This window comes from Pseudophryne corroboree, chromosome 8 (assembly GCF_028390025.1).
Source record: "Pseudophryne corroboree isolate aPseCor3 chromosome 8, aPseCor3.hap2, whole genome shotgun sequence".
Classification (NCBI taxonomy): domain Eukaryota; kingdom Metazoa; phylum Chordata; class Amphibia; order Anura; family Myobatrachidae; genus Pseudophryne; species Pseudophryne corroboree.
Window position 1 is genome coordinate 351509505 of NC_086451.1, and position 23858 is coordinate 351533362.

At 46.6% G+C, this 23858-nt stretch overlaps 1 protein-coding gene across 2 annotated transcripts in view; it reads left to right on the forward strand.

Moving 5' to 3' along the window:
• LOC134949111 (interleukin-13 receptor subunit alpha-1-like) overlaps window positions 1-23858 on the forward strand; it is a 238155-nt gene that overhangs the window by 194605 nt on the left and 19692 nt on the right. For both annotated transcript variants that reach the window (XM_063937501.1, XM_063937502.1), the window contains 2 exons: window positions 8547-8725; window positions 19947-20095. In XM_063937501.1, coding sequence (XP_063793571.1) covers window positions 8547-8725; window positions 19947-20095 — 328 coding nt within the window. The remainder of the gene's footprint in view (window positions 1-8546; window positions 8726-19946; window positions 20096-23858) is intronic.

Sequence of the window (23858 nt, forward strand, 5' to 3'; positions counted from 1 at the left end):
AGGCGAGAACACTTCAGGAGATGGTCCGCATGGTACTCCGACCTGCTCGTTTATCTATCCATTTTTGCATACGATTGTTGGGGAAGATGGTTGCCTCATACGAGGTGATCCAATATGGGAGGTTCCATGCCAGAACATTTCAATTGGATCTCCTGAGCAAGTGGTCCAGATCACATCTACAGATGCACCGGATGATACGGCTGTCACCTCAGGTCAGGATTTCCCTCCTGTGGTGGCTGCAGTCCCCCAATCTCCTGGAAGCCGGAGTTTTGGAATTTAGGATTGGATTCTCCACACGACGGATGTGAGTCTGAGAGAATGGGGAGCTGTCACCCAAGGGGCTCAGTTCCACGGCATGTGGTCAGCCCACGAAGCCCTCCTTCCGATCAACATTCTGGAACTTCGGGCGATCTACAATGCTCTGCTTCAGGCCTCTCCTCTACTCAAGGATCACACGATCCAAGTACAGTCGGACAACACCACAGCAGTGGCGTACATCAATCGGCAAGGAGGGACAAAAAGCAGAGCCTGCATGCAAAAGGTGTCACGGATACTCCTCTGGGTGGAAAGAAATGCAAGAGCACTGTCAGCAATCTTCATTCCTGGTGTGGACAACTGGGAAGCGGACATCCTAAGTCGTCGCGATCTCCACCCGGGGGTATGGGGGCTCCACCATTAGGTGTTTCAGCAGATCATCGACCGGGGGGGCTGCCCACAAATAGGCATGATGGCTTGTCGACTCAACATTGGTATTGCTCCCGAACCAGGGACCCTCAGTCGAGGGCAGTGGATGCACTGAAGTCGCCTTGGCCTTACCAACTAGTCTACCTGTTTCCTCCGATTCCGTTGCTCCCAAGGGTGCTCAAATTAATCAGAAATCAAGGAGTCCAGGCAATTCTGGTTGCCCCGGATTGGCCTCGGAGGGCGTGGTATGCGGATCTTCTGGACATGTCTGTCAAAGAACCTTGGCATGTACCACTAAGAAGAGATCTTCTTCAACAAGAACCGTTCATCTACCCGGACTTATGGTGACTTTGTTTGACGGCATGGAGGTTGAGCGACACATCCTAGCACACAAGGGCCTTTCCAAAAGAGTAATTGCTACCATTGTTCAGGTGGTGATGTTACTGGCCCTGGCTTCTGCTAGACGTATCTCAGAATTGGGGGCCTTATCGTGTAAAAGTCCCTACTTGGTCTTTAACAAGGACAGAGCGGAGCTCAGGACTAGGTAGCAGTTCCTGCCGAAGGTTGTCTCTGCGTTTCACTTGAATCAACCTATTGTGGTTCCATCAAGTTCTGGCACTTCTGCTCCTCCGGAGGCATTGGATGCTGTGCGAGCCTTGGAGATCTATGTCAAGCGAACATCTCGGATCGGAAAGATGAATTCCTTGTTCGTGCTATATGATGCGCAGAAACAGGGTTGTCATGCTTCAAAGCAGTCCATTTCTCATTGGCTTACACTTACTATCCAACAGGCTTATGTGTCGGTGGCCTTACTTGTTCCTAAGTCTCTGAAGGCCCACTCTACGAGATCAGTGGGTTCTTCCTGGGCGGCTGCCAGTGGAGTCTCGGCCTTGCAACTATGCCGAGCTGCTACCTGGTCGGGGAAAAACACTTTTGTAAAATTCTACAAGTTTGATACCCTGGCCAAAGAGGATACCCAGTTTGGGCAGGCGGTGCTGCAGAAGTCTCTGCACATTCCCACCCGTTCTGGAAGCTTTGGGACGTCCCCATCGTACTAAGGGGGTCATTCCGAGTTGATAGCTCGCTGGCTAGTTTTATCAGCCATGCAAGCGCTATGCCGCCGCCCACTGGGGAGTGTATTTTAGCTTAGCAGAAGTGCGAACGCATGTGCAGCCGAGCTCTGCAAAAACAGTTTGTGCAGTTTCTGAGTAGCTCTGAACCTACTCAGCGCTTGCGATCACTTCAGCCTATTCGTGTCCGGATTTGACGTCAAACACCCGCCTCAACGAACGCCCAGCCACACCTGCGTTTTTTCAGACACGCCTGCGTTTTTGCAAACCCTCCCTGAAAACGGTCAGTTGACACCCAGAAACACCCCCTTTCTTTCAATCTTCTTGCGGCCGTCAGTGCGACTGAAAACTTTGCTAGAACCTGTGCACAACTACAACAGGCTTTGTACCCGTACGTTGCGCGTGCGCATTTAGCCTGATTGCTGTGCTGCGAACAACGGCAGCTAGCGATCAACTCGGAATGACCCTCTAAGTCTCCCAAATATCCCTTATGGATGCTAGAGAAAATAGGATTTTAATTACCTACCAGTTAATCCTTTTCTCATAGTCCATAAGAGATATTGGGCTCCCGCCTCAGTGCGTTGACTTTTCTGCAGGTTCTCTTTATATGGTTACCTGTTACAGCTGTTGCTGTTTGTTGTTTCCAGCCGTTGCTGGTTGTTTATGTTCGTGGTGTAAAATTACACCACTTGTTGTTATGTTCCTTCTTTGAAGTATGTCCTTTCTCCTTCGGGCACTGTTTTACCTATAACTGCCTGTGGGAGGGGGCATAGAGGGGAGGAGCCAGCACACCCAGTGAAGAAATTTAAAGTGCACCGGCTCCTTTGGACCCCGTCTATACCCATCATACCCAGTATCCCCAATATCCCTTATGGACTATGAGAAAAGGATTTACCGGTAGGTAATTAAAATCCATAGTGGATACTGGGATGACATTAGTACCATGGGGTATAGATCGGGTCCATTGGAGCCTAGCACTTTAAGAAATCATTAGTGTGTGCTGGCTCCGCCCCTCTATGCCCCTCCAAGCAGACTCTGTCTAGGAAACTATGCCCGAGGAGATGGACATACTTTGAGAGAAGGATATCTACATAAACAGCGGTGAGGCAACGAACCAACACACAACCGCAATAAAGAATAGCAGCGCTAACCAAAACAGAGGATAGCAACGCTAACTATAACATAGGATAACAACGCTAATCCAACATGGAACAGGGACAGCAACAGCAGACCCAACCAAGAACACTTACAACCATGTAAGCAGGAATACGATGCACTGAGGCGGATGCCCAGTATCCACTACGGACTGCAAGAAAAGGAATTACCGGTAGGTATTAAATTCCTATTTAATCTAACATCCTAGTGGATACTGGGATGACATTAGTACCATGGGGAAATCCCAAAACTCCCAGAATGGGTGGGAGAGTGCTGAGACCCCTGCAAACTGCCTGACCAAACTGAAGGTCATCTGTGGCCAAGGTGTCTAATCTGTAGAATTTTAAGAACGTGTTCGAAGCAGACCAAGTAGCTGCACGGCACAAGTGTAAGGTCGAGACGCCCCGGGCAGCCGCCCAGGAAGAACCCACTGACCTAGTGGAGTGGCCCTGGATAGAACTCGGCAGCAGCAATGCTGCCTAAGAATAGGCTTGTTGAATGGTCAATCTGAGCCAACGAGCAATGGACTGCTTAGAAGCAGGACGACCAATTTTGGTAACATCATAAAGGACAAAAAGCGAGTCAAATTTCCTGTGGTGAGCTGTCCTTTTTACGTAAATTTTCAACGCCATCACCACATCTAAGAACTTTGGAGCAATTGACGTGTCAGCCAGCACCGGAACCACTATTGGCTGATTCATGTGAAAAGCCGGCACAACTTTCAGCAAAAACTGCGGGTGAGTCCTATCCTCATGAAATATCAAATATGGGCTCTTACAGGATGAGGCCCCCAATTCTGACACTCATCTTGCAGTGTCAGAATTGACACTGCTAACGCCAGCAACATGACAGTCTTCCAAGTTAAATATTTCAAGTCCACCCTGTGCAAGGGTTCAAACCAGTCCGACTGGAGAAAAGTCAAGATCACATTGAGATCCCACGGAGCTGTGGGAGGTACGAAGGGTGGTTAAATATGAAGAACACCCTTCAGGAATGTCTGTACTCCCGGCAGTACTGCAAGTTGTTTCTGGAAGAAGATGGAGAGAGCTGAAATCTGGACTTTGATGGAGGCTAACCGTAGGCCCATATCCACACCTGCTTGCAGGAAGAGTAGAATACTACAAAGTCGAAACACCAGAGGAGAATATATTCTACCCTCACACCAAGAAACATATTTCTTCCGTATACTGTGGTAATGTTTCGACGTAACCACCTTCATGTCCTGGACCATAGTGGAAATAACCTTGGAGGGGAGACCTTTTCTGGCTAGAATCTCCCTCTCAACTTCCAAGCCGTCAAACGTAGCCACTGTAAGTCTGGATAGATGAATGGTCCTTGCTGAAGAAGGACCTTGAGAAGCAGCAGGGGCCAGGGTTCCTCAGGAGGTCTGCATACCAGGCCCATCGAGGGCAATCTGGGGCAATTAGAACTGCCTGAACACTTTCCCTTTTGAGTCTTTTTAGAACTCTGGGAATGAGAGGGATTGGAGGAAAGAGGTATACAAACTGGTAAGTCCACGGCTCCGTCAGCGTCGACTGCTGCAGCCTGCAGATCCCTTGTTCTGGATCAGTAACGACAGAGCTTCTTGTTGAGATGAGAAGCCATCAGGTCTTTCTGCGGACAGCCCCACCGGTGAATCAGTTGTTGAAACACCTCAGGGTGAAGGCCCCATTCTCCTGGATGGAGGTCGTGCCTGCTGAGGAAATCCGCTTCCCAATTGTGCACGCCTGGAATGAATATGGCTGAGATGGCCCTTGCATTGGCCTCCACTCAGAGGAGTATCTTTGACACCTCTCTCATTGCGGCTCTGCTTCTTATTCCTCCTTGTCGTTTTATGTATGCCACCACCGTGGCGTTGTCCGACTGCACCTTGATGGTTTGATTCCGGAGAAGAGAGGAGGCCTGCAGAAGAGCATTGTAAATTGCCCTGAGTTCCAGTACATTTATTGGGAGTGCAGATTCCTGACTCAACCACTTCCCCTAGAACTGGGCCCCCTGGGTCACAGCCCCCCAACCTCGGAAGCTGGCATCCGTTGTTAGTAGTATCCATGACTGGGTACTGAAACTCCGACCCTCCACAAGGTGAGGGACTTGTAGCCACCATAACAGAGAAATCCATGCTTTTGGTGACATAGTTACACTCTGGTGCATGTGTAGGTGAGACCCCGACCATTTGTCCAGCAGATCCAGCTGGAATGGATGGGCATGAAACCTGCTGTACTGGATTGCCTCGTAGGAGGCTACCATCTTGCCCAGTAAGCGAATGCAAAGATGAATTGAGATTTTGTGGGGCCTGAGCACCGAGCGGACCATAGCCTGGATAGTCAAGGCCTTGTCCATTGGAAGGAACACCTTCTGAGACACACTGTGTCCATTATCATTCCCAGGAACTGAAATAATTGTGATGGTTCCAGGTGAGACTTCTGGAAATTTAGGATCCACCTATGATCCGTAAGTAGGCGAGTCGTCAAGTTGATGCTCTGTAGCAGACGTTCCTTGGATACCGCCTTTATCAGGAGATCATCCAAGTAGGGGACTATGTTGATTCCCATTCTGCGTAATTGCAGCATCATCTCCGCCTTGACTTGTGTGAATACCCTTGGAGCTGTGGAGAGACCAAAGGGTAAAGCCTTAAACTGGAAGTGGTTGTCCAGTATAGCGAACTGGAGGTAAGCCTGATGAGGAGGCCATATGGGAATGTGTAGGTAGGCATCCTTGACATCCAGGGCGGAGACCACCACTCGCAGGGATTCCATCCTGAATTTGAGCACTCGTAGATATGGATTCAGAGATTTTAGGTACAAGATGGGCTATACCAAACCGTCTGGTTTCGGTACAACAAATAGACAGGATTGAAAACCCCTGTTGTGCAACAGAGGAGGCACTGGGACAACAACCCCTGTTTGTAGCAGTTTTTGAATGGCGTCTTGCAAGATAACTCTTGCTAAGGGTGAAGCTGGTAAGCTTGACTTGAAGAATCTGAGAGGAGGTAGTGCTTGAAATTCCTACCGATTTCCTTGGGATATGAGGTCGCTCACCCAAGGATCCAGGCAGGACAGTGCCCACACCTGGGCGAAGTGTTGAAGTTGAGCACCTACCTGGAAGTCGCCCTGCTGCTGGGGCCAACCGTCACATGGAGGGCTTCGTGGGTGAGGATCCGGGAGTCTGGTCCAGAGATCCAGCAGCTGCTGGTTTACGGGACTTAACGCGAGATCCTCTAGCAGCATTGGAGGCACCTCTGGCTCTGCCTCTGAATATGGCCACACGAAAGGACTACAGAGATCTCCACCTGAGGCATGGAGTCAAACCCACTTATTATATTATCAGACCATTTTACCACGCGCCTTTAAATCCAGCCAGAAGCTATAGTGGGCCGTTGAGCTACGCCCACTGCAGTATAAATTAATTTGAGTGTAGTGTCAATTTTACGGACAGCTGGGTCTTTGAGAGAGATAGCCCCAGGTACAGGCAGTACAATTTTACGTGACAGCCTGGACACCAAGGTATCCACAGACGGTGGATTTTCCCATACTTTCCGATCCTCAGTAGGAAAAGGAAAAATAATTTAGTAACTGTTTAGGAGTAACAAATTTCTTGTCAGGATTTACCCACGCCTCTTTAGACAGGGAGTTTAATTCCTTTGAAATAGGGAAGGTGGCAGAGGATTTTGGTTTTACATTAGGAAGTCCTCAACATACATTATTGTATGTTGAGGACTTCCTAATACCATAAATCAGGGCCTCAACCCCCGGGGACAGAGAATTGTCATCTTCCACCTCCAGCTCTCCCTCATCCAGCTCCAGCATGTCAGTATCAGAGTCAGACTGGAGCACCTGTGTGAGCGTGTGTTTATGAGAGACCACCAGTGGGGGCTGAGGAGCCTGTCTGTGGTCAGCAGTCTTAACCAAGAAATTGTCTAGATTTTTCTCAGGGTCTGCCTTTCTTTCTTGCTTAGCAGTAGCTAACTCTGTATTTATATTAGTAATCATTGTTTTGAATGATTCTAACCACTCAGGTTCCTACAAGGTGCTACCTTGTGAAGGCAGAGGACACTGGGTACACAGGAGAGACCCCTGTGGAGAAGGTGTAAACTTAGTGTTACATGAAGGACACACAGACTTTTTCCCAGACATTCATACAGCAGAAAACACAGTGCAATGACAACACGGTTAGTGAAACAGCACAGCAACCCCAGACAGCTCTGAATGGAGTGAGACAGAGAGGACTGAGACCAGCACACAATACCTCAGTTCAGAGCAGCGCTCCGCTGGGTATATTAGATATATAGTTTTAACACCACAGCAGTGTTGCCACTGTGTATATGCTCCTTCCTCTCTATAAAACCCCTTGGTACCAGTACAATTGGTGATTCAGTGGATTCTGTGGAGGAGCAGCAGTCAGCAGCAGCAAATGGCGCCTTTCAGCCTCTGGTCCCGCTCTCTGGAAGCCCCGCCCCTTCAATGGCGCGGTCCCTCACAGTTTATACTGGCTGGAAATTGTGTTATATGTGTAAAAAGGAGATTAAAATCCCCCTTTACCTCAGCGCCAGTCTGGGTCCTCAGCGGGCACCGCAGCTCACAGCCCGGTGACCGCCGCACCCTAATGCCGCCATTGTCACCGGGGACCCGCTAACCGGGATCCCGGTGTAATCACTCACCGCACTGTGTCTGCTTCAGCATCTGTTAGGGGTGGCGGCATGCTACCGGCGTGGGCTCACACCCTGGGGGTATGAGAAACAGCGCCTCAGGTGCTCAGTGTCCTGACAGCGGGGATACGAACCATTAACTCTATAGGAAGTTGGTTCGGTCCCCTCCTAAGTCCCACGACGCAGACAGACTGGTTGCCAACCAGTGCTGCCTGAAAACAACAAACTTTGGCACATTTTCCTAAACTGAGTCTGCTAGGCGGGTCATAGAGGGAAGGGGCCAGCACACACTAATGATTTCTTAAAGTGCCAGGCTCCAATGGACCCGATCTATACCCCATGGTACTAATGTCATCCCAATATACACTAGGACGTTAGAGAAACATACGCCAAAGGTTCCCATCTCAGTCCTCAAAGCTCCATAACCTTAGTCTCTAATGATATAACATGTCTCAGCCATTGATATCCTTAAAACATAGACTTTTGGGGTGCTTGAGGATTGTATTTAGGAACCACTGATAGATAGATAGATAGATAGATAGATAGATAGATAGATAGATAGATAGATAGATAGATAGATAGATAGATAGATAGATAGATAGATAGATAGAGCTAGCCATACTATAATATGGAGATAGATGGATAAATAGATTAAATAGATACATGATCTTGCCAGCGTTGTGACAATATCTTTGCCTGCTAAAGTGTGACCACCTTGAAAAAGGTCCATGGAGGGGCTGAAATGTTGATGGATAGTGTACCATTGGATTTGAGGACCCTCTGTCCGTTGTGACCTAAGGCTAATGGTGACGGGGAGGATGAGAATCCTATTTGATGTGCCTTTGAAAACCCAGTATCTGGTATGCAGATTACCTATATGTGATACAGTGTGCATATTTTTTTGGTTCAGAAAATCCTACACTATTAGGGTGCTTGTTCTATCTATATCATTTACATATATACTGTATAATGTTATTTGTATTGTGTTACAGTTTTCTGGACTTAATAGACACTGGGAAGGGCTGTACGATGTATTTCAGTTGGGATCGATGGATTCTACGATGCCAGTTCACTATCCAGGAAGATCTCTTCCTCAAGTTGCTAACGGTCGTAACAGACAAATTTCGGAACATAAAACCCTACATCTTCTATACAGAAGCTAGAGATATATGTGAGTTTTTTCCTGCTAGATGGGAAATTATTCTAGCTAACAATACATTGATGGTATGGGCAGCATGGTGGCATAGTGGTATTGTCTAATATAAGTATATTGATGTGATGAGTTTATTTCCCAAACAAGGCCCCATTTGTTTGCAGTTTGTATGTTCTCCCCATTTTCGTGTAGGTTTGCAGCAGTTGCTCTGATGTTTTTCCAAAAATCCCAAAATGTATGGGAAACTTATTTGCTTATGTTAAAAAATGACTGTAGTGAAAATGTGTGTACATAATATGTAAAAAAAAAATGGTTGCAGGTTTTTCAGTTCTGAAGACCCTGTGGCACTTGAAAAAAAAATATTCTCAGCTCTATGGTGGTCTCCATTGGTCTCCGCTCTATCTTTCTGCTGGGGAGGAGGCTGCTGGGAGACCCGGGGACAGCTGGGAGGCTCATGGGCTGCTGAGAGATGTAGTTCTCTCAGCTGCTGCCTTCAGGGTGCTGACAATACATGGTGAGTCACACACACTTGCACACATGCACACAAAACTGACACTGCTGCAGGAGTCCGGATCTCGATGCTGGTGGAGAGAACACCACTTCGGAAGGTGAGTAATTACTAATCAAGCTAATTGGAAACTTCCAATTGCTTAATTAGTGTGTGTGGGGTGAGGGGCACCAGGGTCCCAGAGCAGGTCCCTGTGACTTTTCCTAAAAATAATGATTTTAGGACAAATCAGATTTGCTCTAGAGATGCGAGAAAAAATATGCAGTGATTTGTATAGAAATCACCAAATCCCATTTTCTCTTCTCTAATTGAGTAGCAGAATCTCGTGGCTGCGGGAAAAACCCAGTGCCGCAGGGTTTTTTTTATTCACCGCCATCAGTAGAATTCCCTATAAGTATCACAAATCAAAGAACTTGAGGCTGGATAGATCCGGCTCAATAGCGCTGGATGGCTGATGCCTATGGTGGCCAATCTCTGGATCGGGATCGGTGGAATCCCGGGATTTTGGACATAACTTGTACGGGATTCTATCCCGGGATGTGGGCTTCCAATACCAGGCATTTCGGGATTAGGAAACCCCTTTGATTTTTCAATGCCGGGCAGTGTTGAGCATCTTCAGGTGGCTCAGACGCTGCGCGGCTCCCCCTGCCCCTGGCTGTGCACAGCGGTGGGCAGCTGTCTGCGCAGCATGACCTCTGATTTCACGTCACACTGCACAGACAGCTGCACACCGTCCGCTCATCGGACCCCAGCACCAGCACCAGCATGCAACCCAGAAGTAGGCGGACCCACCCTCCCACCCAGGCAGATGGGGTATGTTGTTATGCCGACTGAGCAGGATGGGGGAGTGCGGGACAGCGGCGGTGGACATTACAAGAGAACCACTCCCAGGTATCCCGGGATTAAAAAAATGGCCCGGATTGGACACCCTACTGATGCCCCTAGCATTCTCTGGACTTTCTAATTCAACCTTGCTGTAAACAAACTCCTGAGAACAGGTGCAGCACTTACTCTATCTCTGGTGGAGGTGGGCTAAGGGTGGAGTCATTAAGATGTTTTCATCACGACAGACTCCTATTTAGCATAAATTAAATTACAGCTACTGCATATTGTAGAATATAAATAACAAATGTGTTGTTGCAATTTATCAGCAATTTAATTTTAAAATTCTCTTGTTCTCCGGTAGATTTAAAAAATGTATGTTATTCTGTATAAAGGAGCAGGTTATACAAGAATTTGAGCCGCATTTAGAGCAGCCCTTAGGTTTTCCAAGCAGCCAATGTGATGGATTGACTGCCGAAGGTGTATCCTTATCCTTCCTCTTGACAAAAGAGCTAGGAGCTAGCTTCTGCTTAATGTTCTCCTATCTCTTAAATATGACAGATGGAATAGTTGAGATACATGTTTGGCTATGATAATTCTGATCTTTTGGGGTGCTCCATTGTATTTGGAGATAAAGTGGAATTGATTCATGCTTTTTTCTTATACATTAAAAGATAATTCCAATCATCCTAGGTTCCTGAAGGGCTGAGTTTAGTAATTTATCTGGATATCCCTTGTTTTTAAATGCCTCAATTAGTTTGTTTGCTTGTGTTTCAAAAGTCTCATTTTCTGTACAATTGCTGTGATTGCGTCTCAGCTGGTTACGAGGAATGATATTAACTCATGGTTTATGTTTCGGTGATGATCCGATCTCCCACCACAGAAAGGGAAATGTCAAGATGAATGAGACTTCATCCTTATCTGAGCAACTAGTAAACTTTAACTTAAAATAATTTGTGTTAAGAAGTGAAATGTGAAAACGATTGCATATTCCCATCAAGAATAAAAAATAAGATTTTACTTACCGATAAATCTATTTCTCATAGTCCGTAGTGGATGCTGGGACTCCGTAAGGACCATGGGGAATAGCGGCTCCGCAGGAGACAGGGCACAAGAATAAAAGCTTTAGGATCAGGTGGTGTGCACTGGCTCCTCCCCCTATGACCCTCCTCCAAGCCTCAGTTAGGATACTGTGCCCGGACGAGCGTACATAATAAGGAAGGATATTGAATCCCGGGTAAGACTCATACCAGCCACACCAATCACACCGTACAACTCGTGATCTGAACCCAGTTAACAGTATGATAACAACGAAGGAGCCTCTGAAAAGATGGCTCACAACAACAATAACCCGATTTTGTTAACAATAACTATATACAAGTATTGCAGACAATCCGCACTTGGGATGGGCGCCCAGCATCCACTACGGACTATGAGAAATAGATTTATCGGTAAGTAAAATCGTATTTTCTCTGACGTCCTAGTGGATGCTGGGACTCCGTAAGGACCATGGGGATTATACCAAAGCTCCCAAACGGGCGGGAGAGTGCGGATGACTCTGCAGCACCGAATGAGAGAACTCCAGGTCCTCCTCAGCCAGGGTATCAAATTTGTAGAATTTAGCAAACGTGTTTGCCCCTGACCAAGTAGCTGCTCGGCAAAGTTGTAAAGCCGAGACCCCTCGGGCAGCCGCCCAAGATGAGCCCACTTTCCTTGTGGAATGGGCTTTTACCGATTTAGGCTGTGGCAGGCCTGCCACAGAATGTGCAAGTTGAATTGTGCTACAAATCCAACGAGCAATAGTCTGCTTAGAAGCAGGAGCACCCAGCTTGTTGGGTGCATACAGGATAAACAGCGAGTCAGACTTTCTGACTCCAGCCGTCCTGGAAACATATATTTTCAGGGCCTTGACAACGTCAAGTAACTTGGAGTCCTCCAAGTCCCTAGTAGCCGCAGGCACCACAATAGGTTGGTTCATGTGAAAAGCAGAAACCACCTTAGGGAGAAATTGAGGACGAGTCCTCAATTCCGCCCTGTCAGAATGAAAAATTAAGTAAGGGCTTTTATATGATAAAGCCGCCAATTCTGACACACGCCTGGCTGAAGCCAGGGCTAACAGCATCGTCACCTTCCATGTGAGATATTTTAAGTCCACAGTGGTGAGTGGTTCAAACCAATGTGACTTAAGGAACCTCAAAACAACATTGAGATCCCAAGGTGCCACTGGAGGCACAAAAGGAGGTTGTATATGCAGTACCCCTTTTACAAATGTCTGAACTTCAGGTACTGAAGCCAGTTCTTTCTGGAAGAAAATCGACAGGGCCGAAATTTGAACCTTAATGGACCCTAATTTTAGGCCCATAGACAGTCCTGTTTGCAGGAAATGGAGGAAACGACCCAGTTGAAATTCCTCTGTAGGGGCCTTCTTGGCCTCACACCACGCAACATATTTTCGCCAAATGCGGTGATAATGTTTTGCGGTTACATCCTTCCTGGCTTTGACCAGGGTAGGGATGACTTCATCTGGAATGCCTTTTTCCTTCAGGATCCGGCGTTCAACCGCCATGCCGTCAAACGCAGCCGCGGTAAGTCTTGGAACAGACAAGGCCCCTGCTGGAGCAGGTCCTTTCTTAGAGGTAGAGGCCACGGGTCTTCCGTGAGCATCTCCTGAAGTTCCGGGTACCAAGTCCTTCTTGGCCAATCCGGAACCACGAGTATCGTTCTTACTCCTCTCCTTCTTATGATTCTCAGTACTTTTGGTATGAGAGGCAGAGGAGGGAACACATACACTGACTGGTACACCCACGGTGTCACCAGAGCGTCCACCGCTATTGCCTGAGGGTCCCTTGACCTGGCGCAATATCTGTCTAATTTTTTGTTTAGACGTGACGCCATCATGTCCACCTTTGGTTTTTCCCAACGGTTTACAATCAGGTGGAAGACTTCTGGGTGAAGTCCCCACTCTCCCGGGTGAAGGTCGTGTCTGCTGAGGAAGTCTGCTTCCCAGTTGTCCACTCCCGGAATGAACACTGCTGACAGAGCTATCACATGATTTTCCGCCCAGCGAAGAATCCTTGCAGCCTCTGCCATTGCCCTCCTGCTTCTCGTGCCGCCCTGTCTGTTTACGTGGGCGACTGACGTGATGTTGTCCGATTGGATCAATACCGCCTGACCCTGAAGCAGGGGTTTCGCTTGACTTAGGGCATTGTAAATGACCCGTACTTCCAGAATGTTTATATGAAGAGATGTTTCCATGCTTGACCACAAGCCCTGGAAGTTTTTTCCCTGTGTGACTGCTCCCCAGCCTCTCAGGCTTGCATCCGTGGTCACCAGGATCCAATCCTGAATGCCGAATCTGCGGCCCTCTAGAAGATGAGCACTCTGCAACCACCACAGGAGAGACACTCTTGTCTTTGGTGACAGGGTTATCCGCTGCTGCATCTGAAGATGCGAACCGGACCATTTGTCCAGTAGATCCCACTGAAACGTTCTTGCATGGAATCTTCCGAATGGAATTGCTTCGTAAGAAGCCACCATTTTTCCCAGGACCCTCGTGCACTGATGCACTGACACCTGGGCTGGTTTTAGGAGGTTCCTGACTAGCTCGGATAACTCCTTGGCCTTCTCCTCCGGGAGAAAAACCTTCTTCTGGACTGTGTCCAGAATCATTCCTAGGAACAGAAGACGTGTCGTTGGAATCAGCTGCGATTTTGGAATATTTAGGATCCACCCGTGCTGACGTAACACTATCTGAGATAGTGCTACTCCAACTTCTAACCGTTCCCTGGACCTTGCCCTTATCAGGAGATCGTCCAAGTAAGGGATAATTAATACTCCTTTTCTTCGAAGAAGAATCATCATTTCGGCCATTACCTTGGTAAAGACCCGAGGTGCCGTGGACAACCCAAACGGCAGCGTCTGAAACTGATAATGACAGTCTTGTACTACAAACCTGAGATACCCTTGGTGAGAAGGGTAGATTGGGACGTGGAGATAAGCATCTTTGATGTCCAGAGACACCATATAGTCCCCTTCTTCCAGGTTCGCTATCACCGCTCTGAGTGATTCCATCTTGAATTTGAACCTTTTTATGTAAGTGTTCAAGGATTTCAGATTTAAAATTGGTCTCACCGAGCCGTCCGGTTTCGGTACCACAAACAGTGTGGAATAATAACCCTTTCCTTGTTGTAGGAGGGGTACCTTGATTATCACCTGCTGGGAATACAGCTTGTGAATGGCTTCCAGAACTGCCTCCCTGTCGGAGGGAGACTTTGGCAGAGCAGACTTCAGGAACCGGCGAGGGGGAAACTCCTCGAATTCCAGTTTGTACCCCTGCGATACTACCTGTAGAATCCAGGGATCCACTTGCGAGTGAGCCCACTGCGCGTTGAAATTCTTGAGACGGGCCCCCACCAAGCCTGAGTCTGCTTGTAAAGCCCCAGCGTCATGCTGAAGACTTGGCAGAAGCAGGGGAAGGCTTCTGATCCTGGGAAGCGGCTGCATGGTGCAGTCTTTTTCCCCTTCCTCTGCCCCGGGGCAGAAAGGAATGGCCTTTTGCTCGCTTGTATTTATGGGAACGAAAGGACTGAGTTTGAAAAGACGGTGTCTTTTTCTGTTGATGTGAAGTGACCTGGGGTAAGAAGGTGGACTTTCCAGCCGTTGCCGTGGCCACCAGGTCCGAAAGACCAGCCCCAAATAACTCCTCCCCTTTATACGGCAATACTTCCATATGTCGTTTGGAATTCGCATCCCCTGACCACTGACGCGTCCATAACGTTCTTCTGGCAGAGATGGACATAGCACTTACTCTTGATGCCAGGGTGCAAATATCTCTCTGTGCATCACGCATATATAGTAATGCATCCTTCAAATGCTCTATAGTTAACAATATATTGTCCCTATCCAGGGTATCAATATTTTCAGTCAGGGAATCCGACCACGCGACTCCAGCACTGCACATCCAGGCTGAAGCGATTGCTGGTCGCAGTATAACACCAGTATGTGTGTATATACTTTTTAGAATATTTTCCAGCCTTCTATCAGCTGGTTCTTTGAGGGTGGCCGTATCAGGAGACGGTAACGCTACTTGTTTTGATAAACGTGTGAGCGCCTTATCTACCCTAGGGGGTGTTTCCCAACGTGTCCTAACCTCTGATGGGAAAGGATATAGTGCCAATAATTTATTAGAAATTAGCAGTTTTTTGTCGGGAGAAACCCACGCTTTATCACACACCCCATTCAATTCATCTGACTCAGGAAAAACTATTGGTAGTTTTTTCACCCCCCACATAATACCCTTCTTAGTGGTATTTGTAGTGTCAGAAATGTGCAATGCTTCTTTCATTGCCGTGATCATGTAACGTGTGGCCCTACTGGACATTACGTTCGACTCATCACCGTCGACACTAGACTCCGTATCTGTGTCTGGGTCTGTGTCGACCCACTGAGGTAACGGGCGTTTTAGGGCCCCTGACGGTGTCTGAGACGCCTGGACAGGCACTAATTGATTTGCCGGCTGTCTCATGTCGTCAACAGTTTTTTGCAAAGTGTTGACATTATCACTTAATTGTTTGAACACGATCATCCAGTCAGGTGTCGACTCCCTAGGGGGTGACATCACTAACGCAGGCAATTGCTCCCCTCCACATCATTTTCCTCCTCATACATGTCGACACACACGTACCGACACACAGCACACACACCGGGAATGCTCTGATAGAGGACAGGACCCCACGAGCCCTTTGGAGAGACAGAGGGAGAGTCTGCCAGCACACACCCAGCGCTATATATATATACAGGGATAACCTTATATAAGTGTTATTCCCTTATAGCTGCTGTTTATATTGTCATTTGCTGCCAATAGTGCCCCCCCTTCTCTTTTTTACCCTGATTCTGAAGCAGGACTGCAGGGGAGAGTCAGGGAGCCGTCCTTCCAGCGGAACTGTGAGGGAAAATGGCGCTTGTGTGCTGAGGAGATAGGCCCCGCCCCTTCACGACGTCCTTATCTCCCGCTTTTTTGTGTAAAAATGGCAGGGGTTAAAATACATCCATATAGCCCAGGAGCTATATGTGATGTATTCTTTTGCCACCTAAGGTATTTGTCATCTATATTGCGTCTCAGGGCGCTCCCCCCCAAGCGCCCTGCACCCTCAGTGACCGGAGTGTGAAGTGTGCTGAGAGCAATGGCGCACAGCTGCGGTGCTGTGCGCTACCTTAGTCTGAAGACAGGATTGTCTTCTGCCGCCGATTTCACCGGACCTCTTCGTCTCTTCTGGCTTTGTAAGGGGGACGGCGGCGCGGCTCCGGTGACCCATCCAGGCTGAACCTGTGATCGTCCCTCTGGAGCTAATGTCCAGTAGCCTAAGAAACCCGATCCACTCTGCACGCAGGTGAGTCCGTTTCTTCTCCCCTTAGTCCCACGATGCAGTGAGCCTGTTGCCAGCAGGACTCACTGAAAATAAAAAACCTAAATTAAACTTTTATTCTAAGCAGCTCAGGAGAGCCACCTAGCCTGCACCCTTCTCGTTCGGGCACAAAAATCTAACTGAGGCTTGGAGGAGGGTCATAGGGGGAGGAGCCAGTGCACACCACCTGATCCTAAAGCTTTTATTCTTGTGCCCTGTCTCCTGCGGAGCCGCTATTCCCCATGGTCCTTACGGAGTCCCAGCATCCACTAGGACGTCAGAGAAAAATACATTGTCTTTATATTGGTCATAGAAGACAAATACTGCACCAAAGCCTCGCTTCCAAATGTATGCATCCTCAAAGGCGCCCATATTATATACCTGTTGGGGAAACTTGGTGCGAACCTTGTCCCCATGGCTGTCCCAAGTGTCTGGAGTAAAAAATGTGATTAAAATATAAAATAATTGTCAGATAAAATAATTGTGACAGAATCCAAAACAAACCTATGCAGCCCCTCAGATATTCCCCCAGAACATGTCAGGCATCATTCCACAGCTGCTACTCTGTTATCATGTGGAATGTTAGAATATAAAGCTTGGACGTCACGGGGGGAATTCAAATGTTTGTAAAGTCGGTTGGGTGTCTGTTTTTTTTCCTGTCTATGAGATAGGAAAAAACAAACACCCAACTGACTTTTCAAACAATTGAGTCTCCCCCCACATGTCATAAAAAAATGTTACATTTGATTTTGGACATCTGGTTCAAGGAGTAGTGTCCTTGATATGGGAACACTGAGAGGCTGCATAGGGCTGCAAAAAGAGACCAACAAATTGTGACAAATTAGCAGTGAGGGACCCTACACCAGAAATAATGGGCCACCCAGGGGGTGTGTCTAGTGATTTGTGTATATTGGGGAGGTGATAATACGTGGGTGTATCTGGGTGATTCGGTATTACATAATTTATTACCCCATCTGTCAATGCCCCATCTACCAATTCACTCAAGCAAACTAAATTTTCTTTAGTAGGGTCTGCTTTCAGTTTCTTACAGGTTATTGAGCCCCCCCCCCCCCCCCACCCCCCCCCTTCCCAGTTGCACATTTTGCATCTACAAAGTGCAAAGCTACTTGCTCTTTTTGGCTCTACCCCCAACTCAAAATGAGTCACAATTCATACTTCCCATTCCAACTCTCCTGCATTCAGTGGGACAGATAAAAGAATAACCCGAGGCACTAGCATCCAGCTGTATGCTATGCTAATGTTCAAGATCTTCTGGTTAGATAGTATTCAGTCTAAAGGGGGGTACTCACGGGAGAGATGTGTGCTGAGCGATCTTAACACAGACCGCTCAGCACACATCTCTCACCCCGCTCAGCACAGCGCGATGTGCTGAGCGAGGGGGAAAGCCGACGGGGGGCCGCTCACTTCACACAACGGTGAAGTGAGCGACTCGCTAGATTGAGCCTGCATGCAGGCTCAATCTAGCATCGGCGATAGCGATGCGCGGGGCCGCGCATCGCTATCGCTGGAGGGCATACACACGGCAGATCCGTGCTTAAAATCTAAGCAATCTAGCAAGATTGCTTAGATTTTAAGCACGGATCTCTCCGTGTGTACCCCCCTTTAGATATGCCTGCTGTGGTGCCGTGCTGGTGTTTAAATTAAACCTCTGTGGGGTTTAAACGATTACGAGAACTAGAAAACGTGTAAACCACGCTAGGTGACACAGCATGCAGATAATTATTGGTTTATATAAACCCTTTTTATTATTATATAAATAAAAAAACCTTTCACAACACAATCATATTGATAAACTATAGTATGAGCCCATACATAACATGAACACAGTATAAACATGTATCAGAGTCCTGGATGCAATGGTTACTTTGTAACAAGATTGTTAGATTTAATGTTTCATTCAATGTAGTCACATTTCCAAATGAATGCTAAGTAACACTGTAAACAGAATAACTCTTTATGGCTATTGGCGGTCATTGCCATTGTCTTATATATATGCAGAGGTCCAGCTCAATAGCGCTGGATGGCTGATATCCCGAGCGCCCGTGGGACCTGATAATTCAGCCTTGCAGGAAACAGCCTCCTAAGGACAGGTACAGCACTTACTCTGTCTCTGGTGGAGGTATGCTGTGGGTGGAGTCCATAATGCGTTTCGTCACAGCCCTGTGACTTTCTCAAAAGGTGTGACTCCTCCTTTAGGCAGACTCCTATTGATATCTCGTGATGTAACCATTGCATGTCCTAACTGGCCATTAAGCCTGCAGACAAGGGAGGAGGTATAGTCCTACAGGACACAGATGACTATATTAAGGAGGCTGAGAGACAACTGCAAAAAATGCTAGCGAGCGATCAGGTCTGAATTACCCCCCTATTTATAGGCTGTGAGAAGATGCAGCCTAGCGATCAGGTCTGAATTACTCCCAGTAGTTCTCATTATACACGTTACACCACACAGTAGTGCCACTTATACACATTACACCACACAGGGGGCGGAGCACACAGAAGACACGCTGTCACACTGCAGCCACACATCACTGCCTGTTCTAATCTGTACACAGGCCAGCACTGCAGCTGCACACATACAGTAACTGGCCAAACAGGGTGGTTTTGGATGGTGCACACGCACGGCAAAATTGCTGTGTGCAAGGCACCGTCTGCAGCACCCTGCATGGGACATTTACATATGTTGCTATAGTGCTCACAAATTACTTGTTACGCCCCTGGCCACAGGCAATTTACGCTAATATAGTGAGGGAAACAACACAGATGCTCAGGGTAAAATGTATAGATATTTTAGTATGAAAGATAAGACCTACAATAATTGCTATTGACATCATGAAACTTGTTAGTGGCTGGTAGGACTTTCTTATTGTTAAAAAAAAAATAGAATAGCTTCTCCCAAGGGAATCATGATGATCTTAAAATCTGAGTGTGTCTTTGTGTGTGTCTCGACAGAGAACACCCACCCCAGAGCGCCTGGGTAAAATCGGCATTGTATTTTGACCGTTCCTAGCCAGCAGCAGCCACCTGTTAACTCCGTTACCTTGACGTTCAACTACCTCTGCACACAGCGAGAAGGAGGGGCAGAGCACACAGAGGACACGTTGTCACACTGCAGCAACCCAGCACTGCGTTTTCTAATCTGTACACTGGCCAGTGCTGCAGCCACAGCCCCACACATACAGTAGCCGGCCAAATGGGGTAGGTGCAGATGGTGCGCCTGCATGACAAATGCGCGGTGTGCAAGGCACCATCTGCACCACCCTAGTTACAGCCCTGTCAATCTGTACACTCAAGCGGACTCCTTCTGTGTGCGGATATCTGATCCGGTACATGTGCAGAAGCTGATTTCATCCTCATATGCTGTATGCTAAAAACAGGGAGATCCGTGCGCGTTGAGACTTGCGCGAGACTCAGAACTAGGCTTTAAGTATGGAGACCTCTTAAGTAAATTGCAAGCATGAAATCTGTTCTGTTATTCTTTCAGTACAATTCTCACCGCCGATCATAACTTATGTGAATATGAATTCAAGCCGGAGTTTATACCTGCAATGGAGTGTATCCCAAAATTATAGGCTCATGGAATTTGAGGTGCTAGTGAAAATGTCACCCCTTGGTACAGAACAAAGATATGAGGTAAGACAGTGTTTCATTTTGGTAAAGAAACCCTACATAATGTTTTAAAAATACATAACCCCTCTCAGTAAACTGTGCTGCATCAATATATGAACTATTATACATCTGTAGGAAGAACATTGCTTTTGGTTTAACAAAGAACTTTAAAAGAAAGTTTGAACTTTGAAAGAAAGAAAATGCACACAAAATAACTGCAGGTTCTTATGATGCGGGCCATACATCTACAGACCAAATCCCTGTTCTACCAATTGGTGGACTCCAGTGATTGCCAATTTATCGGGGTTAGTTAAAATCCTACGTTACAAATCCCCGACTTGCCTATTCCAAACATTTTTGGGTTGGAATCTGCAAATAAAGGATTTCTAACATGTTTGATTTTGTCGATGTCCCGACGCAGACAATGGCAAAACAGGGAATTGTGGTCAGACATAAGCCCTCTCACCACAATACATATATATAATATCACTTATAACAATATAACTCCCACACTAATGTATGCAGCTCAGAACGTTTCTGATCTAATTGAATAGATCATTGTCATAACAAGCTAAGGGCTAATATCCTGTAAAATCGATATATGTAGAATCTTGACACACGTGCGATGATTTAGTATCAGTATTAAGGTGCAGTGACTGCTTACAGATTAGGTTGACATGATCACTAGGTCAACATGGTCATTAAGTCAACATGGAAAAAGGTCGACATGGAAAAAGGTCGACATGAGTTTTTCACACACAAAAAATTATTTCATTTTTTTGACTTTTTTTATACTTAACGGTCCACGTGGACTACAATTGGGAATGGTAACCTGTGCCAAGCGTAGTGAGGCGCCTTGCCCAGAGCATGGCGAGCGAAGCGAGCCATGCGAGGTGACATGGTGCACTAATTGTGGTTCCTCATCACTTTTCGAAGAAAGCGACACCAAAAAAAGTAAAAAAAAACCTCATGTCTACCTTTTTCCATGTTGACCTAGCACATGTCGACCTAATGACCATGTCGACCTAATGACCATGTCGACTAAACGTGGTATGTCGACCTAACTCATGTCGACCTACTGAACCACACCCACTGCTTACATAGTGACATTTAGAGTCCCGGAAGGGCAATGATTTACATGTCCCTATTTATAATTCCCTTGTTGCAGTACAAATGAAAGGTTACTCTAGGGGAATAGCAGACGCAAATAGATACATGTAATAGGCCCTACACACTGGGCGATAATATTCAAAGATATGAATGATCTCATTCATTAATGAACGAGATACCGTTCATATCTTTGAGTGTGGAGGCACCAGCGATAAACGATGCGCGGGCCCGCGCTCGTTCATCGCTGGTGCCCCGTCGCCTGTGCATGCAGGCCAATATGGATGAGATCGTCCATATTTGCCAGCACTTCTATGGAGCCGGGTGACGGGGGGAGTGAAGAAACTTCACTTCCCCCGTCACTGCTCCCCCGCCGCCGGGTCACCCGTCGGCCGTATCCGCCGTCGGGCAGCTCGGCGGCGGATCGCTCAATGTATAGGGCCCTTAAGAGTCTACATATACAACAAGTATCTATTTGTAGATATTTAAGAAATCAGATGTGACTCACAATTACAGTTACATAGTAATAAAGAACAGACACAAGTAACACGGACACATTTTTGTTGAAGAAAAATAAACTTTAATAATTGTAAATTCCAGTGGCATCCAGAACACACAGAACCATTTTAACTGAACACAGTCTTTGTTTTTCTTCACTAATCTATCTGATTTTATTCTATATTTCGCCAGTTTATTATATGAATCATAAATAATTGAAAATTATATTTTAACATTGTCTATTATTTTGCACCACATTAAGGCAATCATTTCTTTCCCTCTATCTATTTTCTCTTCTATGCATAGCCTCCAACATGTGTTGGACGCTGTAGGGAAAATAGAATAGAGTTTGGTGAGAACGAAGCACCAACGGGTATAGACGTTGTAACAGGTTTCACAAATTGCAACACTAATAGAAGCTTTAGCTGTACGTAGTCTAATTTCTTCCCATTGGTCATCATCCAAGGGTCCAGCAAGGTCTGATTTCCATGCAGTTCTCACAAAGGATGAGCTGGGGCCAGTACTAAGTTAGAAATTTCTCTAACTTTAAAGGGAACTTCTAATTACATTCACCTGAGTACAGACATACAGTAGGGTGGGATGTACTATCCTCTCCCGCAGCGTTACCTGCCTTTCTCTGCGCTCCCTGTAGTTTTCTCCTCTCACCCCCAGTGGAAATCACTCGTTCTGCCTCTTCACTGCCGCAGCCACTCTGAACTCTGCATTGGGCTGGCTCAGCTGCGCTTCCCATGTCTTCCGCACACGCGCATATGACACAGCATCCCGACAGGCTGCTGCTAGGTGCGGTGCTGTGTCACATGCGCGTGCGTAGAAGGCATGGGGAGCGCGGCTGAGCCATGCTCAAATGAAGAAGGCAAACACAATGAAGAAGATTTAGTTTGAGATCGGCTAAAACGAATGATTTGAAGATATTGGAATAGACACAAGGAAAAAAGGCCAAAGCGCGCCTGGAGCAGGGACGTGCGGTGAGCTAAATGGCTCAGGAGGCACTGGCTAACCCCAGAGCCAGATTTACATGCAATATATGACCCAAAGGGTACATCTGGGCATTATACACAGGTGCAGCATTATAAACTCCTGGAAATCTGGTGAGTTTTGATTAGAGATGTGTTGAAAGGATACACAGGTGAGGCACTGCCTCACCTGCCATAGACTTTTTACTCCAGAGTGTGGGCTATAAAAATTATTAGAATAATGCAAAGAAGATATGTTAAACAAATTATCAGTATTTTTCATATATTTTATTCAGTCAAAACTCTGGTTTAAATGTAAGTATGACAGGAAAGGCTCTGCCTCACCCCACCGCACGTCACTGGCCTGGAGGACCCCAAAGGAGGAAGGGACACATTTACCTTTAACATGAATAGATCTATCTATACCACTGTCATGCCATGGAGACGCTAATCTTTTGTGGCAGCATGGAGGGAACCGAGGGTGATCCCTTATTGTCAGTGGAAGTGGGTAACGGGAAAGACTGAGAGAAAAGTGTGATTTATCCCATAAATGAAGAGTGCAGTGGATGAATAGTGCATTGGAATCAAGTAAGCCTGGTTTACAATCCCTGGGAAGCCATACCAATGCACTAATCATGCTGCCATGAAACAAGGAGTTCTCAATTTCTACCCATTTTTTAAATCCAGGAGTAGAGTGCCATGATCCAGGAGTAGAGTGCCATGATACATGATTAAAGTTACATTCTGTGTAGTAGGAATGCAAAAGAGGGAGCCCCAGAGCCCTCCAGGCTGTACCTTTGCTTAAAAATCAAGAACAAACAAGGAAAAATGGGCGCCCGAAACTTTCCACTTTAAGAGAACCTCCTATTGCTGCACAATTTGGTGAAAAGGGGAAGGTTGCTAACCCCCACAAAACAAGATAAACAAGAAAAAGAGACCAATCTGTGCGCAACAGGATTAATTTCTAAAATATAGTATTTTTATTGATAATCCAAAATATGGATAGAAAAAAATTAAAATATAATGTATATCAAAATACACAGTATACACTATATAATTCAGAAGTGACCTCACAGTAATGTTGAACAATTTGTAGCAAATTTTAAACCATCTGGATCATAAAAGAACCTGTAATAATGCCACAATCACTCTAAACTTAACTCGTGATATAATCACAATAAGATCCCTTAATAAAAATCACACTGCAG